At 44.7% G+C, this 16,776-nt stretch overlaps 1 protein-coding gene and 2 long non-coding RNA genes across 6 annotated transcripts in view; 1 reads left to right on the forward strand and 2 right to left on the reverse strand.

Moving 5' to 3' along the window:
• FBXO3 (F-box protein 3) overlaps positions 1-6,439 on the reverse strand; it is a 32,384-nt gene extending 25,945 nt beyond the window's left edge. For all 4 annotated transcript variants that reach the window (XM_004314366.4, XM_019948224.3, XM_019948223.2 and 1 more), the window contains exons 1-2: positions 6,309-6,439; positions 1,824-1,913 (exon numbers count right to left, since the gene is read on the reverse strand). In XM_004314366.4, the coding sequence (XP_004314414.1) occupies positions 1,824-1,913; positions 6,309-6,412 (194 nt within the window). In that variant the 5' untranslated portion in view covers positions 6,413-6,439. The remainder of the gene's footprint in view (positions 1-1,823; positions 1,914-6,308) is intronic.
• A 149-nt stretch (positions 6,440-6,588) lies between these two features.
• Positions 6,589-15,706, forward strand: LOC109552269 (uncharacterized). The gene is made up of 4 exons (XR_002179082.3): positions 6,589-6,828; positions 8,662-8,827; positions 10,247-10,327; positions 11,699-15,706. It is a non-coding gene; the product is annotated as an uncharacterized lncRNA (long non-coding RNA).
• LOC109552254 (uncharacterized) overlaps positions 12,099-16,776 on the reverse strand; it is a 33,875-nt gene continuing 29,197 nt past the window's right edge. The window contains exons 4-5 of the long non-coding RNA XR_002179060.3: positions 15,704-16,746; positions 12,099-12,207 (exon numbers count right to left, since the gene is read on the reverse strand). This is a non-coding gene — a long non-coding RNA (uncharacterized lncRNA). The remainder of the gene's footprint in view (positions 12,208-15,703; positions 16,747-16,776) is intronic.

The raw sequence follows: 16,776 nt of genomic DNA on the forward strand, positions 1-16,776 counted from the left end.
TTTTCATTTATTGTAGCTACAAGTGAAGACTAGATAACAAAAAGTGACACATACATCAAAAAATTTAACAAGTTACTGCTGGCATGGTGGGATTATGAGTCACTTATTTTCTTACTTTCTACTTATTTTTTTTCTAAATTTCTAATCCTTGATAAGATATAATGTGAATAGTATATGGGATATGAATTTCAACTTACTCCTAAAAACATGCCAGTTACACAATTTTTAAACATATATTTAATTTTTCTATTTTAGAGAATATTTAGAATCTAATGATACAATAATATTAATCTAACTTATCTACATTGGATTAGCTAGAGAATCATATAGCATATCAAAGGAATCACACGATTCAACATTCCTATTTGGTACAATTCCACAAACATTTACTGTCTACTTAGCTACTGAGGATATTAAAAGTAAGGCACATTTTTTGCCTTCAAAAATGTATAATCTAATCAGGGAGAAAGAAGGAAGTATAAATTTAAGAGTCAGAAGTGGTACAAGATAAGGCAGCCAGAAAGGGCCTTAAGGTAACATACTAATGAGGTTGACCTTATCCTGTAGGGAATGGAGAGCCACTGAAGAGTTTTAACAGGAGAGTTAAAAGAGCAGAATTGTGGTTGTGGTTTGGGAAGGGTGTACACTAGAGCCACAGAGATGGACTGGAAGGGTTTTGCAGCAGTCTTGGTAAGAGATGATGAACTGAGCTAAAACTGTGGTGGCTAGATGAAATGAGAAGAAAGATTCAAGAAATATACAGGGGCTAAAATCAGAAAAGCTTGGTAATTGAATGAATGTAGAGACAGAAGGAGAAAAGAGATCTAGAATGATTCCTGTTTCTGGCTTGGAGGGCGGGATGGATGGTACTGCTATGAAGATATGAATGCAGGAGGATCAGGTTTAGGGATGGGGAAAAGAACAATTCAGGGTGTTGTATACATGTGCCTGCGTTTTTCGGGGTGGGGGCAGTGGTGGAAGGGAAGTGTCTTTTTATTAATCTAAGTAATATACATATATATTATTAAAACCAAAAAGTACTGAAGAACTTAAGATGAAAAACTAGGCAGTCTCCTGTTCTAAGTCCAACCTCTCAAAGAAATCTTTAGTTATTTCTGGAAGTTATCTCTATAATTCTAAATGTTTATGCCTCTAGTTCTTGGTTTACCAATTTATATCTATCTACTGATACCCCAAAGTAAAAGACCAGGATACAGCAATACTTAAAATTCCCTCTTCCTCATTCTTCCTCCTCCCAATGTTTGGAGGCTCTGTTACTAATTTTTCATTCTATTGAGTAGCTTGCAGCTTTAAATAGTATATTTAAACCTCTATTTCTTGCTTCACCAACTTCAGTCACTACCTGACTCCCCTCAACCTAAGAAAAAGATACTAGCAATCCTACCCTCTTTCATCTTTCCCAACTCCCACCTTCTGTCATCTACCCTTGTATTCTATCAAATTTATTAAAATTTACTGAATTCAGTGAACCCTGTGGGTCATCCAACAGAAAGATCCAGCAGACAGTTGTGCAAAGAAATCTGGAGCTCAGTGGGAATGTTAGGGGTGGACACTCAGGTTTGGGAGTTAGAAGCATACAAGTAGTCTCTACAAAGTGCAACAGTGCATGCAGGAGACTTCACAGACAGAGAAGAGTAGTGAGCCAAGGGTAGCAGCTTGGAGAACACCTGCATTTACTGGCAGGCACAAGAAAGGCCACCAAAGGGGTTAAAGAGACAAGGGTTAGAGAGGAGAATCAGGATAGACTAGCATTAATGGAAGCCAAGGGCCAAATTTCAAGAATACATTTCCCAAATACTCACTCAGATATCAGCCAGTATTTTTTGCAATGTCTTCTCCACAGCGGATCGTGACTTGATAGCTGGCTAAGTCTTCGACTGACATAGCAACAACTGGCAGTAACCAGATTCACAGTTAGTATAAAAGAAAACAAGAAAACAATTTAAAAGTAAAGATGAAAATATTCAATGTTAGGTTTTATTCCTTTTGCTTTTCTGCCACTATCTACCTTTATAACTGCAAAACAATCTTTTCTAAAACCTGTTTAACATGTTAGCTAGTATAATTACCTTGTGAGTAGTGAAATCTTAACTATTTGAGTTCACAAACCACAAAATGTCTACAATTGTAATTTTCATACGAAAGTCTATAAAACATATAAACCATTGGAGTTAATTTCAAATCAAAGAGCTTTCCTATATTTATTATTGGGGCAGTAATCATTTCTACATATAGAAACGTTATTCAGGTGTAAACAAAGTGCTTTTTCTTTTTAAGATCTGTGAGACATTTGATATTAAATACACAGGGCTTTTGTTTGTTCTAATTTTTTCTTAACAGAAAGAAATATTACAGCCATATTACTTTTTAACTATAGCAACTATTGGAAAGCCCACCTATAAAAGGTGTCAGATTCTCAACAATTCTGTTTCAATATCCATAGCTATTCAAGTTACTATCAGCTGCTCAAAAATTTGGAACGTTAGAAACAAATAATTTTCTTTTTATACAGAGATTTCTAATACAATAGTGCTTGAATCCTGTAAATCCTACCCTACATAATTAATTTTCAAAAAGAATGAACTTAAGATTTAAAAAAATGCATTTCTATCCTTTCAGAAGAGAAATCACAAGTTATAGAAAGTAGGTATAAAAGATTTCACTTGGGCAATAGCTAATCAATTAAGGGAATCTTAAATCACATGGGATTTGTCAAGGCCATAAGTGGGGCATGTTAAAAAACAACCGATGGTAAACAGATTAGCCTTTGTTCATTTTTCAGATTTTATACAAACATAATTCTCATCCTTTTCTGCCAAGCTCAGGAGATGCCCAAACTAACATTTGCAAACATAGGAATCCTTCCAGTTTTGTGAATTCAGAGTCCATCACTGTCCCAAGAGTTAACATAAAAGAATCTCTGGAATATGCACCAAAGGTGATTTCTGATGCAAGGCAAGGATGAAAACTACTATCCTAGAGCTTCTGACTCAGTTGGCATGGGGTGAGATCTGTACCTCAGGCATGTGTATGTTTAAAAAGTGCCACATGTAATTCTGATACACAGTGAGATTCAAACTATGCAGTTTATATTACATAATGATCCCAATGAACTAATTCAATCCAACCCAATCCAGTTCAGCAAATATGTACCATAACCTTCAGAGCTTAGCAATCGGCAGGACACCTGACAAATTTGGGCTATAAACTACAGGAAAGAAGTTGCAGTACACTGGAAACTTTTCTGTGGATAAAATTCTATGGCATTTGTGTCAACATTCCTGGGCTAAGGGATGCCCAGAGAGCTGGTTAAACATTATTTTTTTAAAACATATTTATTTATTAGCTGCGTTGTGTCTTTGTTGCTGTGTGCGGGCTTTCTCTAGTTGTAGGGAGCGGGGGCTACCCTTCGTTGTGGTGCGCGGGCTTCTCATTGCGGTGGCTTCTCTTGCTGCGGAGCATGGGCTCTAGGCGCGTGGGCTTCAGTACTTGTGGCTCGTGGGCTCTAGAGCGCAGGCTCAGTAGTTGTGGCGCACAGGCTTAGTTGCTCCGTGGCATGTGCGATCTTCCGGGACCAGGGATCAAACCTGTGTCCCCTGCATTGGCAGGCGGATTCTTAACCACTGCGCCACCAGTAAAGCCCCTAAACATTATTTCTTGATGTGTCTGTGAGATGTTGCCAGAAAAGATTAGCATTTGAATTGGTGGACTAAGTTAGCCAGATGGCCCTCCCCAATGTGGGTTGGCACCTTCCAATCATCGAGGGCCTGAATAGAACAAAAAGGCAGAGGAAGGTTGAGTCTGCTCTCTGCCTGACCGCTAAGTTGAGACACTGATCTTCTCTTGTCCTTGGCACTCCTGGTTCTCAGGCCTTCAGACCCAGACTGGGATCTACTTCATCAGCTCTCCAGCTCTCAGCCCTTTAAACTATACCACCAGCTTTCTTGGGTCTCCAGCTTGCATTTGGCAGACTGTAGGACTTCTCAGCCTCTATAATTCATGAGCAAATACCTTATAAAAAACCACACACACACACACACACACACACACACTCTCTCTCTCTCTCTCTCTCTCTCTCTCTCTCTCTCTCTCTCTCTCTCTCTATTGGTTCTGCTTCTCTCGAGAACCCTAATACAGTATTCAACTCAGTTCACTTCCACAAACATTTATGGAGGGATCACTTCTGTTTAAAATGTTGATTACTACCAAAATCATTTAAAATAAAATCCGATCTCCTCACCTTGTTTTACAAGGTCCTGCATGATCTCACTAGTCTCTTCCCAAGCCTCTCTGCCTGTGAATCATTCCCTAATTCCTGCAACACCAGTCTTCTAGCTCCTCCAACAGGCTATGCTATTGTCCAATCAGCTTCTGAAAACACCGTTCCTTCTGCCAGGACTGCTCTATGTTATCCGTCATATACAGCAGCTCCTTCCAATTTGAATCAATTCCTTAACAGACCAACTCGTTCACTTCCTTCATAGCACACAGCAGCTCTTGTAATTACGCACTTATTTGTTTTCCATCTTGCCCGCTAGACTGTAAGCTTACGAGAGGGGCCTTGTCTGTCTTGTTCACTATTGTTTCCCCGACATTTAATAGGCTGGCACACAGCAGGCGCCCAAAAAAAGCAAATCTGTTGAATAAATGGTGACTCTGCAAAGATAAACAAGACAGTCGTTACATTTAAGAAATGCATAATCTATCTGGTATGGTAAATACCTCTCCTTCTGCAGAGGAAGGAGAAAGGTAGAGACTGGACTCGGGAGAGGGGGTCCTTAAAGGAATTCCATCTTGCCAGGTTCAGAAGAAGGGGGCATGGCATTCCAGGCAGGGTCAGGAGTTTAAGCCACAGAACAAAGAAACACAAGTGTGCTGGCAGAGGTCTATTTGGCCAGAGTAGACTATGCCAAATAATAAGGGCCTTAAATGCTCCCAGAAGTTTAGGTTATAATCTGTAAATAACAAGGGGCATTATAGGTTTTTAAGGAGGATGACAGCCAGATCTGTCTTAGAAAAATCACTCTGGGAGCAATGTGGCCCACAGATCAAAAAGCGTGTGTGTATGTGTTAGATTTCTAAAAGGCTATAGCAACAGAATATTTCAGATGAAAATAGTTTGGAACTGTAACAGCCTTTTCGAAAGAAAAAGATAAACTTTATTACAAGCCTGAGTAGAGAAAAATTTGTTTTCTAGAAAAATAAAAGTGTTACAGGTACTAATATAGATAGCAGCCAGAAACTGGAATTATCCCTCTGTCACCACTTAGCTAAACCAACCAACAGCTACCAGTAACTTCAAGAAGGCTGTATTTCTAAAAGGATTCCTGACAACACAGGGTACAATCAGCAAATGACTAAAATCCAATGGTTAATCCAAAAAACAAAACAAAACAAAACGAATCTCGCCTACCTATCCTTAAGAGGGCGAGTCTGCCTCCTTTGCAAATATATGTGGTGGCACAAGAAAGACCCATGCCACCAGCTGTCAAGGGTGTAAACAGCGCCATTTCTTCCACCATCCCAGACGGTCCCAAGCGCTGAAGTAACTGGGCATTTAACCACCCCTACCAGCAACCGGTGTTTATTTTTGGAACAGATGCCGGTAACTTGGGAAACCCAAAGCATACAGGAGGGAAAATGGTCACCTGTACCGCACCACCGGAAGTCAGTACCAAAACACAAAATCCAACATGCAACCGTGAGAAGGAACGCTGAAAGCGAAACAATTATCTAGCACAGAAGTCCGAAAGTGAGCCCTGCCAGATATTACGTCGCTGCGTAAGTCGCACCCAGGGGTCAGGGGGTCGCCTGGCTCCTCTCCGGCGTCCCACCTGCCCACTTTGGCGCCTGACTCTACAGGCTCCTGGCCCAGGCAGAGAAAAGCGCTCGGCCCGGACGGGGACTTTTCCAAAGCGGCCAGGGCTGCCCTTAGCGGGCAAAGACCACGGGGGCCGGGAGGTGCGGGGCGCTGGGGTCCGCGCGGCGGCAGCGGGGAGCACTTGGCCCCGCTTCCAACTGGGCCTCGCCACAGCCTGGGAGAAAGAGCTGTTGTCGCTCCTCAGGCCTGGGCCCGGGACGGGAGGAAGACCTCAAGGCGGGGCCCTTTCCGCCCCGGTCTCGCCCCTGCCCCCGGGTGGCTCTGCAGGATCAGGGCGGCCCTGGCGTCACCTCCTGGCTGTCACGGGAGTCCAGGTCCTGTCGGCGAGCCGGGCCTCCGTCCCTCTTGCCTTACGCCTCCTCCCCCACCCGTGACCCCACCCCTGCCGTGCGCATCGTCCCATTACTTGATTAGGTCCCGGTAGTCCAAGAAGGATAAGATAAGGAGCAGGGGATCGGTGGGCAGCGATTCTAGGGTCAGGGGCGCCGACTCGGTCTCCACGGCCGCCATCTTGCCTGGCCCAGTGCAGGCCTGGCCCCGCCCCGGCCCCGCCCCCTCCGCCACCGCCCTCGCAGTTCCCTAGCCGATTGCACAGGTTTGTTGTGTAACCGACAGGATAGCCCCGCCCACGGGGAGGCCGATGGGCGGCTCCCTGGAAGGCTCCGCCCACCGTCCTGCGGGTCAAGGGCCAGCGCGGTGGCGTCCGTCTGCGTCTCGGGTACCTCTTCAGCCAAGCTGCGCGAGCTCTGCCAGGTGCCCACATGCTCACCCTTAGATCTCCCGGTCTCTCTCCTCCCATTCCGGTCCCTAAACTTGCCCAGCCCGGACCCCTATGAGCCTTTATTACTAAATCTGCTTGGGTCACTCCAGCCTCTCATGCGAAATTTTACATCCGGTATCCTCGAAGCGTGCCCCCAAATCTCACAGTAAGTTCTCTCTCTGCCCTTGGCCCCCAAATCCATCGCTTCTCTTCGTTTTCCGACCTAGAAATTCCTCGTTTCTCCCTTCAGCTTCCCTCGCCCGGCGTGTCCCTTGCACAGAGCAGGAACCTTGTCCGCTCTGTAGTGGGCAGAGTTGGGAATCAACTAGAGGCTCTTCTTCCAAACTAGGGAAATGGTCGTCGAGGGCATAATTTTAACGCTCTCCCAAGTAAACGGTGCATGGGGTCTGAATCTAAGGGTCAGCCTCTCTCAATTAGGTTGTCCCGGTTATTTTTCAGCCCATTAGGGCAATGCAAAGCGTATATTAAATGGATTTTTTTTTTGCTAAGATTTAATCTCGGAGGGTTAAGTACTTCCGGTGTGAAGGGATGGGTTGAGACCCGGCTGGGCTTGATTGAGGCACATGATGGCCACTCTTCAGCTTAGACAAGATGGTATTAAAATGGGGGTGGGAGACGTGTCATGGATTGTGAGCTAAGGAATACATCACTTATCGGATTTCTTCTTTTCCGTTTCTTTCCAAAGGCAATATGGTGTAAGCAGCTGTGGGGAGTCTGGTCAGACACGAACTTCACACATCTGTTATTTACTAGAAGTGAGATGGTGGACTAGTTAACTATACCTAAGTTCTATGAGCTTGTTTACTCTAAAAACCAACCATTCCCTAAAGTGGTCTATGGATGCTGATAAAGATTTTTGCAAAGTGCCTGGCTAGATATTCAATAAATGTTAATTTCCCAAGCCTAAGTATACATCCATCACTAAGTTTTCCAAACTCTTCCACATCCTGGAGAAAGTTTTCTCCTAACTATTTGGAAAAGTGGAAATGATTCTACCCCTCCCATCTCACCCACCCCCAACAATAAAACACTCCATTTCTTCTATTCACCATGCCATTAATGCTTTATAATTATGGTTTTGTCTAATTTTATAACCCCTCTTCTCCCCCCCCCACTGTATTAATTACATTTTTTATTTTCTGTGTCTTATGATGTTTTGACATCCTAAAAATCCTGCTGGCTGGGGAGAGACTGCCCCCCTCCCCCCAGGGCTAGCTCGTTCCTAAAGATAGCAAACAACTTACATGGACGCACCTCTCATATGCAAGCCAACCACCCCCTTTATCTAACTGTCACACACCGAGCCACTATTTCCCCTGCCTAAATTGTCTCAGGGCTAGGTACCAGGCAATGAGAGAACACCTCTATAGCCCAAAGCCCACCATTTATTGTTCAAATTAGCCAATCCCAAGCTGTTTACTTGCCCTGCCCAGTGCAAACTCCAATAAAGCTCTGGCCTAAATTTGCCTCTTGCTCCTGCTTCTGCCTCCTGACCCAAACCTGATGCTTCCACTGGGCACCTTCACAGTGTCGTGTGCCCCTTTCTCTAGGGAAATGTAATAAAAATCTTCTTTCAATGGCACTGATCTTGCCATGTCGTCATTCAATCACCTTCATAAACTAAAATCCCACAGGTAAAATGAGAGCCACCCAGCAAAAACCAAAAGCTAAACAAAACAAAACCCTCTGCTTACATCTCTGTATTTCCAAACTATTTATGCACATATTTAGAGCATTAATTGAACCAGATTCAGGTCAGTTGTTCCCTGTTTGTCTCTCTCACCAGGCTGTAAACTCTCAGTCTTTTTCATCCTTGTAACCCCAAGGCCTTTCTACAACAAGTAGAAAGTTTAAGTTCAGGTTGAATGGATGAAGACAGAGCTGTCATTTCTGTTTACAAGGGAACCTTGCCTGTTGATATAGGTAAATGCTTATAAAGGCATTTGATTCTAATTCATTTTGTCTATTTCTCCCTCAGATGGGCTACTTTACTTGTTTTAAATCGAAAAACTGGTAGGAGTTTCAAGTGGACTGCATTTGCTTCTGCTATCCTATTGCATTTTCCTTCCCTTTGGACTTGGTCCAGTTATGACCTAATGAGAAGACCAGAAGTGTGAAGTTAATCTGTCATGGCCAGGATTAAGGTGAGGCAAGATTTGCGCTCACTTGGGGCACAAAATGTAAGGAAGTACCAAAAAACCAGTAATCAAGATGATGTTAATATTTTAATACAATACTTAAAAAAATTAATGCAAAAACCCATGATGAACAAAATCTTAAACAAAAACGGGATCCCACAGTGCTATGCAAGCCAAACTGGAGCCTAAGGCAAAAGGAAAAATATATGTTTTTATGTCTTTTCAAATGGTTATTTTTTTCCTATAAGGCCAGGGGGGGGTGCTCAGGCAGGGGACTTGCTTCTCCCATGTGGCAGGGCTCAGAGCTCTTGCCATCCTTGGGGAGTGACATCAGGTTGCTGGCCCCTGCTGTGACAGCCCACACCTCCCTGGGGAAGTGGTCCCAGCCCAGGCTCCATTTCTGTCCCCAACATGGTAGAAGCAGGTAGAGGAAGCTGGGGGAGCAATGTAGCTGAGCAGGACCCAGGACAGCCCTCTCCTGGGCTGTGGCTTCCTGTTACCAACCGCCATACCCCTAATCATGGCTGGAAAGGGGTAGGAAGAGGAAGCTGGGACTTGGCTATTTGGGTCCCCTGGGCTAAGGTTGAGGGTGAGGGCTCCATAGCCTTTGTGCCTTGGTGGGAGAAACAGTTTCTCCAAGTCTGCTAATTGTTTTGGAAGCTAGTCTCTAAAGGGCATGGAAGGATTTCACCAAAACAGAATTTGCTTGCCATTAATATTCCTATGGTAGGTCAGAAAGCACAAGGTTCTGAAAGAAGAGTTCATGTGTGGCATAAAAAAAAGGATTTCTCTATTCTCTCAGGAATAGAGATAATGCCTGAGAAGTAAATATACTTACATGTTCTCTTGCCTTCACTGGCAAGCAGTTTTTAGTGCACAATGCCTACCTCCTTACACATGATTACACCTTAGCTTCAAGGTTCCCATTGGCTGTTTTGGTAAATCCCTCAGACATCATTCATACCTTATCACATGCGAGGGTCTGGGCTCAGGACTGGAAGGGATCAAGACACAGTGCTGTTCCTGCTTTGATGCAATTACTCATTAGAAGGTGAGAGATACACCTGTTTGCTCGGGGAGAGACAAATCCGCATGGCCCTGCAGTCTGTTTTCTCCCTCGTTTTCATGGTTTAGCAAGTAGCTGCATCAGCAGATCTGAGTTTGCTGGCAAGCAGGACAGACAGCAGACACTGAGCTTTAGAGGCGCTTGCTAAATGGTGTAAATGGTGCCCAGGGGCCCCCCATGTGTAAAACACCATAGTTTAGGGTCCCTCTCTATTGACCACCCTCTGGGATGTGTCCAGTCTTCTTCTGCCCAGCCTAAGTGTGCCTCCCAGTGGGACAATGAAAGCTGTGAATTGGGATGGGGCGGGAGGTGGGGTGGGGTGGGAGTTCACGTGCATTCTCCTCCTTCTCTGCTTGTAGACCCGCCCCAAACATTGTGTGTTGACACTGCATGGCCTTGGTGGCATGCGTCCTGGGCCCGTGAATAGCAGCTGCACGAAGGTCAGACTCCACTTTGTCTCATGCTCAGTGTTTTGGGAAAGGGCCTTGACCAATTGGGCCTCTCAGGGGCAGGATACATTCTCAGGGGTTCCTGGCAGGTTGTAGGGCAGGCCTGGGATTGGACCGTTCAAGCCTTGGTGTCAGCTCTCCTAGTTGTGGTGAGGCAGATGAGGCGGTGGGAGGACCAGGATGGAACTGCCAGACACCAGCTCCCGCAGACAAGTGCGTCATTCAGAAGGAAAACCGGGCTGCAAGGCTGCTGGTGATTGGTCAAAAGGAAGCCTGCCTCCGCAGAGCCCAGGAAAATTCAAGACTATGCTTATGCTTCATGGCTGAAAGCAGGGAGAAGAATAAAATTACAGGGTGGTAGGGAGGTTAGGGGCTGTCAATGTTGCTCAGAAAGGCATCCAGCCTGATGGGTTGATGCAAAAATCTGGAAGGGATTTAGCTGTTTCTGTGGAACAAAAACACAGACAAACCCATGGCTAATGAGAAGCCTAGAATGAAGGTAAGATTTAAACGCATAGTTCCAGCAGTCACACAAACGAGGTTCTGGGACTCCTGCTCTTCCCGTAGGCAAGACTTTAAATATTCCTGAATTTGCTGAGCATATGTCTGTTGTTTTGTTTTGTCTGGAACATGCTTCTTGATTTCTTGCAACCTGTATAATTAATATGAATTTTCTGGACACATGGTGAATGGACCTGCTTATTGGACGCAAAGTGTCCCCTATTGGTGGCTTCTAATATGGTGAATACTGAAGGTGTGGCCAAGAATGGCCTGTAATCCCAAAGCTTACCAAGATTGCATCATGGAAACAACAGCTCCTCGCAGGGACAGAGAAAAATGCAGTCTTCTCATACAAGATGTTATACAGGTCAGGGAGCCAAATAACGCCATCCAATTCAATAGCCTACAGGGCTGGGGAAGCCACTAGTGTCTGGAGTCTTACTGTGTCCTTTTGAGGCTTATGCAGGTCAGTTTGTCCACTGTTGTTGCTATAGTGCCTGACAGACATCATAAGAGTGGCTGAACCAGTGATGCTTGGTATGTGGGCTTGGATGGGCCAGTGTTTTTTTTTGGTGGGGTGGCGGGATACTTTCCAGGAAGAAGGGAAAATTCAGTCTCTGACCTATGCTCATCTCTGTGCCCTGGGAGGCTGATCTCTATGACCTCCTTCACCTGGGTTCTCTTGTCATCTGGCTTCTGGTGGGGTTCAGCCAATGAAAAGCATTGGTCGGCAACTGAGGAGCGGGGGAGAAAAGAGAAATTAGGGTATTTCTCTGTGTAGACCAAACTTTTTGGTGCCCTCTTTGAAGTCTTTGGCTTGTCCCACTATGGTAACACTATTCCTTCCCATTGCTCTTTCAGGCTTGGAGACATCTCCCCCCTGTTTACTAATCCCTGGGCACCTCACCATCCCTTATTTGTTCCCTCATCCTGTTCATACCTCTTACGTGATCTCCTCATTGAATTCTGTTCAGTAATGTCCCTTTGAAAGTTTTGTCTGTTTTGTTGTAAGACCCTGACTGATATCATTTGCCTTCACCCACCCAGGCAAGCAGTACTGTAAGAAACTCCCTAGTACATCATCAGTGGGTTGAACTCAGGCTAAAACAGTGAGAACTGCTGCTTGGGGCCAAACATTCCACTATATTGATGACACAAGCATTGAGTGTACTTCATGGATTCCATCATGTACCATGTTGGAAAAATTGACCAAAGATGGATGGGTTCAAAAACTTTTGGAGGTGATGGATATGTTTATTACCTTGATTATGGTGATGGTATCACAGGGGTATGTATATGTCCAAACTCTTCAAAAGGTATACAGTAAATATGTGAAACTTTTGGTATATATCAACTATACCTCAATAAATCTGTAAAAGAAAAAAAAGAAGAAGAAGAAATGATTCTGCCACTCATGGGACCTTCTTGGGTGCTTCCTGTGTGGCTACTAGCTATGGGACTGGAGGCCCAACCTCTGATTGGCCTATTTTAGAAACAAGACTCTCCGTACCTAGGAATTTCACTACAGCCTTTATATACCAGACAAACAACCACACGTGGGGAGGGGGCACATGTGGCAAGAAGCCTGGAAAGTGATCCAGTCATCAGTAAAGCAAACCTGTGCTGGAGGCCTCCTCTCCTATCTCCTTACCACCCATGGAATCACAGATATCAGTGTTCAATCTCGAAGCAGGTTGTAGACTGTGGAAATGGGACTCTACTTTCTCGTCAGCCAGGTCTACAAGAACTTCCTTCTGTTGCCAAGCCTGAAGCTAGCCCATTCTGGAAAAAGAGACTGTCGGTGAAAAGAAAATGACTCTGCCACCTGACATTCTCAACTTGCATTGAGTCCTATACCATCTGAACTGGAACACCCAGAAAGTTCTGTAGTGATATAGAACTGGTCCCTCCAGTCAAGGCCCAAACCTGTTTCCTGATACCTCAGCCAACTTCAGGAACAGGTGGCTGCCCACCCGTTAGACACAGAGAGACCCACCTACTGTTAAACGTAAGCAGTTGGCTCACTGGGGACCTCTTCAACAAGACTTCCATATGACAAAAAAGCATGGTTCACTGATGAAATAGCTTGCTTCTGAGATGGGCAAACCCCATGGAATGCCACAGCCAAAAATTGTGGAGTTCAGCACTAGACATGCTGAACAATGTGGTAAACTTCAGATGCTATTCTTGGCTGTAGGGCACGCTGCCCCAAGATGGACAGAAACAAACCTTTACGCAGTGTGTCCATTAGGGTCCTCCAAGAAACAAATGCTGGGATAGGATTAGATTCATGAGAGATGCACTGCGGTTGTGAGTAGGGGTTGTGAGGGATAAAAAATAGGGAGTAAGAACAGGCAAAAAGAGCCTCAGACCATGATGCAATTCTGATGCTTGGGAAAAGAGAAGGTGGAGGAAAGAGGATTGGGAAGGAAGAATCTCGGACTGGACTGCAGCTCTAAGAATGTCTCAGCCAGGCCGATGGAGAGTCCTTGAGCCAAAGCTGCCCACTGGAGTAGTCCAGAGACCCACGGGATTGGCCTGCGCTAACACCCCATCATGGTCAGGCCTGGACTGGGAGCACCCCAGAGGAAGTGTGACCTTGGTGCAGAAACGTTGTGGGTATCAAACGGGAGTTGTCAGTTAATGATGCTACCTGCAGCAGGAGATCTGAGCTATTTCCATGGCTGTCACACACAGAACATCCCTAATGGTCTAGCAATTGGTCAGGCCATTGGGACACCCAAAGACTGAATTAATAGAGGCATAACAATATGGGGCATCCCCTGTGGACATAGTTACGAAGTGGCAAAATCTAGAGGAAAACAACCCACTTAAAAAGACTGATGAGGTATATATGGGCTTTGTGTCTATCCATGGCAGCCCATTGAATCTATGCTCTAATCCACTACCCCAATGGAACCACCAAAAGGATGGGGATACCCAACTGGAAATTCTTTTGACACAAATAGAAGCTACTGCTACTGAAAAAGCTTGCGTTCTTGTCCCACTCTGTCCAGTGATGACCTGGTGGTCTCTACAAGCCTGGCCTGTTCAGCTGTCTTGGGCCATTTGTAAGTTGCACACTGTCATAGTACCCTCTGCCTTGACTGAGCAACTGGGCACCTGGGAGTCAAGGAGGAGGCACAGAGGAAAATGTAAGTGGGAAGAGGACACTCTTCTCTCCACCCCACCCCCTTATCATGGAATAACACACAGTTGAGGAATGTATCAGGTTACTTTGGGGAAAAAGAATTCATGCTCCATATTTCAAAAGAGGAAATTTAACACAAAGAATTGTTAGACAATGTGCAAAGGCTGAAAGAGCAGGGAAAGAATACTGAGGGGATCCAGAAATTAGGACTGCCAGAAGCAGCTACCACCCCAGGGCTCTGGAAACAAAACAGAAAAGAGCTTATAGAACAGAGGAGCTGGAAGTATGTGCCTGAGGATCGAATGATCAGATGTCTAAGGGAGGGATCCCGTGCAGCTGGTGTCAAGATCTCTGAGAGGGGTCACCTCACAGCTGGTGCTAATGAAATCGCTAGGTGGTGTTTCGGGGGGCTTCGAGGAGCTCTGGTGTTTTATGCTTTAGCTCAGAAAGAATTTGGTGAGAGGCAAAGTGATAGATAAGAAGTGATTTATTAGGCTAGGATGCTTGTGAGGCTTACAAGCGGGGGGGTGAGAGGGTGCTGTGCCCCAAGAACTTAGTAGGCTACAGTTTCATAATTAAAAGAAAAGTGGGGAGGGGGAAAAGACCACTTTTTTTTTTTTTTTAGTAGACATTAAACTTCCATTTTTAGCTCCTCCTCATCAGGTGGGGGAGTTTTCTTTTCCCTACATGGTTAAGCCGGGACTGTCAGGGCACTCTGGTAAAATTATTTCAGGTTGTAGGACAATGAGGGTCTTTCACTTTGAAATGCCTCCTTTCCATAAATTATTATTTTTATGTGTGCAGAGATCACGTCCTAGGGATTATTAACTCACTGAGCTTACTGGGCAGGATGTGGATTTCATGCCACCATTGTTTTTTTGTTTGGGGGCATGTCTCATGCTTTTGTTGCATGGTTTTGTTGCTAAGCAAGCCTGCTTGGTTTTGCAGTTAAGCAAACCTGCTTTCTTTCTTTCTTTCTTTTTTTTTTTAAAGAAGATGTTGGGGGTAGGAGTTTATTAATTAATTAATTAATTTTTGCTGTGTTGGGTCTTCGTTTCTGTGCGAGGGCTTTCTCTAGCTGTGGCAAGCGGGGGCCACTCTTCATCGCAGTGCACGGGCCTCTCACTATCACGGCCTCTCTTGTTGCGGAGCACAGGCTCCAGACGCGCAGGCTCAGTAGTTGTGGTGCACAGGTTTAGTCGCTCCGCGGCATGTGGGATCCTCCCAGACCAGGGCTCGAACCCGTGTCCCCTGCATTAGCAGGCAGATTCTCAACCACTGCACCATCAGGGAAGCCCCAAACCTGCTTTCTTGAGTGATCATTAACTTACAGGGGGTTTTTTTTGTTTTTTTTTTTTTTTACTTACAATCCCCTAGTGGGATTAACTATTTAATTACCTACTTTGGCCCTTTACTCTGTCCCTATCACGAACATATCAGAGCAGGTAACTCACAGCAGATACTCAGAGTCTTGAAGTCGCCAGATTTAGCACACATACACACATACCACCACCACCACCATCACCACCTTCAACAACAACAAAAAAACAAAGGAAAAACAACGCCACCAGGAAACCTAGTTAAATTTGAATGATTTCTAATTGCTTATGTGCATATACATTGAAATAAAAGAAAAATATCACATGGGACACATTTATACTAAAATATTATTCATTCTCTATCTGAAATAAATTATAACTACATAAGTTACCTACCTGTTTCTTTAATTATATTTCCCTGGTGATTTGGGTCTCCCTAACGTTTCTTTGTGTTGCAGAATTTGCATGTATAAGTCCTTGAATTTACAATCTGTTTCATTTACATTGTAAAATAGTTTCTACAGTGATCACATCCAGCTTATTTTGTTCTTTTGTCTACTGAACGTCCATTAATGAGAAAACACGCTCAACAATTGCATTGTGAGCTGGTGTGCTGAGGTGTACCGGCTGTCACCAACTGGCTCAATTTCAGAAGTTTGGGGGCTATCTGTGATTTGCTAACTTTCCGTAGTGTGCGTTATTGGAGTGAGGCTGTCATTGACTGGTTGATTTTCAGAACACAGGTTATCTCTAATTAGTGGTGGTTTCTTGTTCATGACCTGGGACTTTGACCAAAGAACAATCTTTTTCTTTCTTGATGATAAGAAGAATCAGTACTTTAATTCTCAAACCTCCTTTTTGGCCTATCCTAAGTCAAACCTGCAGGACAGACCATGTGGAATTGTCCATAACTATATTTGTGGAGGTATGATTTTCAGCTATGTTGCATTCAAGTGACTTAAGCTTCAATTACTATAGCAAAAAAATACTCTAACTGCTGATACTTGGTAATTTATTGGAAAAGAAAAGCTGTCTAGAGGGCATTGAAGGCATTGGGGCAAAGTCAGTACAGAATACAGAGCACAATCATTAAACACAAGACATGTCATATAGAGGAGTCCTGGCAACCCTACTCGAAAGGGTACCACTCGATTGGTATTGGACCTTTGAAAAGGACAACTTCACAGCTAGTGATTTGGATCCTGAAAGGGCATCCTGGGGCTGGGGATCAGAGTGCCTAAAGACCTCCGGAGAGAGACATGCAGGGGCTGGAAATCAGCAGGAGACTCCCCCGCCCCTCCTTCCTTCCAGTCTCCTGCCAGTGCTTCCCAATAGGCAGTGCCTAACCGGAATCCAGCTTGCAGAAGCATCAGGGAAGTGTCATTTTCAGTCTTACAGGCCCACCATCACTGAATAGAAAACATAAGGGCAGCCACAAGCTGAAAGACAAGAGGTAAATAATTAACACA

This window comes from Tursiops truncatus, chromosome 8 (assembly GCF_011762595.2).
Source record: "Tursiops truncatus isolate mTurTru1 chromosome 8, mTurTru1.mat.Y, whole genome shotgun sequence".
Taxonomy (NCBI): domain Eukaryota; kingdom Metazoa; phylum Chordata; class Mammalia; order Artiodactyla; family Delphinidae; genus Tursiops; species Tursiops truncatus.